The sequence below is a fragment of the Rhagoletis zephyria genome, unplaced genomic scaffold, assembly GCF_001687245.7.
Source record: "Rhagoletis zephyria isolate East Lansing unplaced genomic scaffold, Rhagoletis_zephyria_1.1 Rzeph_scaffold_12791, whole genome shotgun sequence".
Taxonomy (NCBI): domain Eukaryota; kingdom Metazoa; phylum Arthropoda; class Insecta; order Diptera; family Tephritidae; genus Rhagoletis; species Rhagoletis zephyria.
Window position 1 is genome coordinate 1 of NW_016169864.1, and position 5,329 is coordinate 5,329.

Consider the following 5,329-nt stretch of genomic DNA (forward strand, 5'->3'; position numbering starts at 1 on the left):
CTACATATGTACAAATGTATGTAGGTTGTATATGTGCACGTTTCAACTAAGTATTTGGGTCATTTTTAAATTAATTTAATAATTTATGAGCCCTTTAGCTATCAAAATATTCAAATATCGTAAAAATTCATTATTATAAAGAAAAATCGTCTTCATACTAAATACCTAGTATGTATGTACAGAAAGTGTTTGGAATTCAAGCAAATGGAATGACTAGAATTTTAAAATATCCGAACAATAAAAATAGTTTCGTTAAACAAATATTTAGAATTTTTGGCGTTTGCTCAAAATTGCGTTAAAGCAGCGATGTTGGCAGAAGAAAGTGCATAGACACAAAAGAAAATGGAAGCAAGCAAGGTAGACAAAATTTCTAAGAGAAAATTTTCGAAAAAAAAATCGCAAAATTTCGCAATAGAAAACTGGAAAACGAAATGTTTTCAGACTTTCAGACTGAATTGGCACTGGTACTTTCTTCAACTGTTGTTAGGCGAGTATAAGTATGTATTAGGCTGCAGAAAGCAGACGACGACACAAGTAAATAAGTAGCAACGTGACAGTGTGAACAGCAAAGCATTAAAGGCATTTATTTTTAGAACCGAAAAAAAATTCCTCGTGGTCGTCTGTGAGTCTACATAAGAAGAAGAAAAACACACCCAAGCGATTTGTGACTTTACTGAGGGCACAAATTATTTTCAAAAATATACGAGAAAATAAATTATAAAAATAAGAGGCTCGACAGAGATTAATCACATATGATTAGATTGCTAATTTGGCAAATAAAATATGTGTTTATTAGAAGCAATTGGTTATTTCGCAAGACGTAGCTGTATATATTAGCATTTCTTAAATTTAATATTTTTTTTTACTTACATACATACAACTTGTGTGCACACTAGGATGCGGCTTTTCCACCGGAATTATAAAATTTATTATGGTTTAAGAATTCCGCAAAATATTTCGGTTTACGTGTGCCGGACCGATTTGAAAATACCTCTAAAAAATCTCATTATTTTGATTCCGTTGATACAATTTTTTAAATAGTTTTATGTAGACCTTTAAATCTTAAACTCTTCTATTATCTGACGTGACTTTTTAGAAAAAATAATTTTTTTAAACAAATTTTATTAAAAAAAAAAAAAATAGATTTTTTGGTATTTTCAAATATGGCCAGCTCACGTAAATCTTCCAATGAAATAAGCACTAGTTTTTTATTTTTTATTTTTATTTTTATTTTTTTGCGAGTGATGCATCCTAATGTCCATTAACCTATTTATGCATTTAATACATATTTTGTGCTACAAACCTCTGCATGTATTACATAGATTCCTTAAACTCAGGCACATGTTGAACACTTTGTTGAAGCCTTTCTTTCGATCAGCTTTTGCGGCACATTCAATTGGCGTCTCTTCCTTTTGCAGCTGTACCACTTTATAGATTATGCAAATTTTTCTTTCATCACATTTCATGCTTTGTGGTCAATTTCTTTTTTGTTCATTTATAAATAAATATAAAGTATTTTTCACTAGTTGTTGAATAGAAATTTTTTGGTATTATTTTGAAAAAAAAAAATCGTTTTACAAAAGACGTTGCAAATGTTTGGCTGAAGGTGCTAATTAAAAAAAGTTTAATTTCGAAAAAAAAATTTAAAAAGTTCTACTGGTTTAAACGAAATACTTGCTTAGCAAAAGATTTATGATTTTTGCTGATTTTTTATTTTACTACATTAGGGTGGTACAATAGAATAATAACTGAGATCTGGTGGGTAAGTACCAGAACGTGATATGTACTTGACGTCAATGAACTTCGGAACAAAACAAGTAATTTTTGAGCAAAAAATAAAAAAGACTTCAATTCTCATATACAAATTTAAGAGTACCGTTAACTTCTGCATGATCCAATGATCAGATCTAAACCAAATTAGTATGGGACCACCTTGCCTTTAAAAAAAGATATTGGTTAACGTGGTCTAAAGTTATGCGGCAACATAGATAAAAAAAATTTAAAAATATTCCGACGAATTGATAACCTCCTCCTTTTTTTGAAGACGATTAAAAATTATTTATAGGAGACAAGAACAGCGGTATATGTATTACACTTTAAGACCCGACTGTAAGTGCCGAAAAACATGGCCTTACAAAAATACGGCGAACTTTTTTTTTTTGGTACGGTCTACTGTACATCTAACGACCATACGCAAAACATACTTTAAAACATATCGATGTATTTACAATTTATATGGTTATCATTATCAATAATTTTATTGTTTTATCAATATCCATAATGTTATCGATAACTTAATCGAAATTTTTTTCTACATTGATCGGTATCGAAGTCGACAAACTTCATGTTAAATATACCATCTTTTATCTTTGTCGTTGTTGTTTTCCATATCGATAGCTATAATTATTGTCATCGACGTCATTTGATACCGTTATATACAATAAATACATATGAAATATTTTCCGATACCGTTATCGATAATTTATCGTTATTTTTTGTATTATTATCTACATAAATCGAAGTAAGTAGATCAATTTAATAGGTAGATACATCTATCGTGGTTAATATATTTTTGTCGTTATCGATATTTCCCAACATATGCATAGATATCGATAGCTACAATTATTGTTACCGACATCATTTGATATCCATATCTCAAGAAGCCAATGATGCTACACATCGAAAAATTTATTCAATACGCCAAGATTTTTGTGGTAGGTAAAATATTTATTGTAGGGGTATTCCTAGAAAAGCCCATGAAAACGTCAAAAACTGTGAAGTATCAAAATTTAAGTAGAGCATACTTTCGCGTTCTCCGGGTTTTCGTTCTAAGATCACCTAGTAATTATCTATACATCAAAAATTTTGTTTCTTTACTGAAACTAATTTATTTATGTAGTAGATCTTTTCTTCTAAGCAGTAATCAGAGCTTTTGGGAGCGCATACGGTGCGATCGATACTAATTCGGGATGATCTGATCACGCTTTTGGAAACCTAGCAATACCAACAAACCAGACTCGGTTCAGTTTACAAAGACATAGCGATATTGCAAGGCTGTTGAATTGGCTAGACAGGACAACCTCCTCGAAGCCATTTTTCTGAACAGAAAGGGTTCCTGCAACCTAACCCTCGACAGCTAGACATTTAGTCCGCTCAGCGAGAGCTAGTGCGAAAACCCCGGCCATGTAAAGTTGTAAAGTTTTGCTGCCCGGTGGTATAGCTAGGCGGTCAAAGAAGCTTCATCAACAGACCATGCGCTATCTCTCGGTGCTAATAGATCACTAGCCAATGTATGTATATCCCGAGCTGTGTGGAGAATGGAAAGGAGCACTTTCTTCTCCGCTGGCCTTTTTTCGCTAGGCTAGAATTGTATTAAAACAATCGAGGCACTCTCTGTGGTGAGCAGCAGCTGCCTACTGAACTACACATCGAGCGCGTAGAGTTTTTTCTAACAACCTTACGTAGCTAGACTCTTGGGCAATATGTTCTCTTTACAAAGGTTGCCTTACTAGCTACAAGCGCGTCTTAAATAGTCTCATTGTCATTGGAACTTGTTTTCCGAAACAGTGCTTTTTTTTTTTGGAATGCTAAGTTGGTATACAAGGATCTCTCAGATAGCAGTTTCTCCTTCTTCCGAGAGGGCTAAAATCGGGAAGAAATGGATTTCAGCTTCTCACACTGACAGCATTAATATTTAAACTTTATTTCGAACATAAATCAAAGAGCACGCTACCAAAGCGCTAGCCATGGCTAAACCGACATACAGCAAGCAAGCAGATACGCACACAAATTTATCTCAACATTACACTTTTCAGACATAACATACGCTCAGCGCTCCCCCACCTCAACGGCAATTGTCTGTAATTAATTTGATTAAATCATTTTGCAAATTTATCAATAGAAATGTACGCAATGCTGGTAACGATTTCAGCGTATCGAGAACGAAAGCAATACTCGAGAAATTCATTATGAAATTCTTATAACGCACCAGCTCACTTTCCAAATAATCATTGCAATTGCTGCCAACTTCGCCACGCAGCTCTGCGCGAATTGCCTCCAATAAGGTGGCCGCATCTTGCCGGATTGTCTGCTTCGCCTGCCAATATGGATCATATTCCTGACACGAGTCACACGATGCGTCATAGTTCGATGCAAACGAATTAAAGGCGCTAGGCGCAGTAATTTCACCTAGCACATATTTGTTAAAAATATTGCCCGTTGTAGGTTTCATGCCCATATCCGAATCACATTGAATGTCGGGACTGAAGTGCACCTCTGGACCGCAGCGCATAAGCTCGCGTGTGGTACTACCACCGCCAAAACGAACACCAACACGACTACTGCCGATACTGACACGAGCGCCATTGAAACTGCCGCCGCCACCACCATCGTTACTGAAGCAGCAGCTACCCAGCTGTTGATCGCAGTTATCATTACCAGGACTTGATTTTCCATCATCGCACTCCTTGTAGGGCTTTACTAAATATATATATATATATATATATTTATTAATAAAGGTTTTCATATTGGTGATGATGAAAATCACCTCTCATCGGCGAAGGACAGGAGAGTGGCTGCTTTTTTGTTGCATTGAAGTCTACGCTCTGTACACTCTGGAGGCGTCCACCCCGCGGTTGGCTGGCAAATGGTCCTTTTAGTGCGCCTTCAATGAGGCAACAGCACAGATAGCTCATGTAGATGTTGCGCATGCGTTGCTCACCCAAATCGGCACATTCGTAGCGACACAGTTTATCTAGCCACTTTATCGCCAAACAGCTTTCTTCGGAATTTGGCTGGAAAACTTTATTGGGATGCGGGCACAGATCGAGAAATAGTAGAAAGTCCTCTGTGAGCTGCGAATCGAACTCTTGACCGCTGTTCATCATATAGGACTATACTTAAATTTTAATTTTATTTAAACTTTCACTAAAAATTTTGGCACAATTCAAAAACAATTTCAACCAAATATGTAAATTTGTTTGTTTATTTATTTTTATTTTTTTGGGAGAAAGGAAAATGACAAGAACTACGTAAAGAAAAAAAACATAAATAGAGTTCGAATATGGAAAGTGTTGCCAAAGCGTATGTACTCGAAATATTACTATTTTTTATATTTACGGGGCAATTCTGGCAACTGTTTTCAACTCACCTTTCGTAAGGCAATTGTCGATTCTGGCAACTATCTTGCAAGCGCTTTTCTGTGTTTCGAAACACTAATTGAAACACCTACTACTAGGTCTTAGCGTTATTCTGTTTTATTTTTTAGCGATAAGTTTTCTAAAAAATAAAATTCAATAAAAAATGTGTTTTTTTCTTTTAAAACAAAAAA

General features: G+C 35.0%; 1 protein-coding gene across 1 annotated transcript; it reads right to left on the reverse strand.

Moving 5' to 3' along the window:
- Positions 1-3,844: 3,844 nt before the first annotated feature.
- On the reverse strand, positions 3,845-4,883 carry LOC108377829 (uncharacterized). The gene is made up of 2 exons (XM_017634121.1): positions 4,547-4,883; positions 3,845-4,479 (listed from the first exon to the last, which is right to left on the reverse strand). Exons 1-2 carry the CDS (start codon positions 4,881-4,883, stop codon positions 3,845-3,847), a joined length of 972 nt encoding a protein of 323 aa, XP_017489610.1.
- Positions 4,884-5,329: the final 446 nt, after the last annotated feature.

Bases quoted from the DNA above. Each gene is read 5' to 3' on its own strand.
- LOC108377829 (XM_017634121.1), bottom strand. From the start codon at position 4,883: ATGAACAGCGGTCAAGAGTTCGATTCGCAGCTCACAGAGGACTTTCTA. The intron at 4,480-4,546 runs GTGATTTTCATC...ATATATATTTAG, and splicing joins CTGTCCTTCGCCGATGAGAG to TAAAGCCCTACAAGGAGTGC.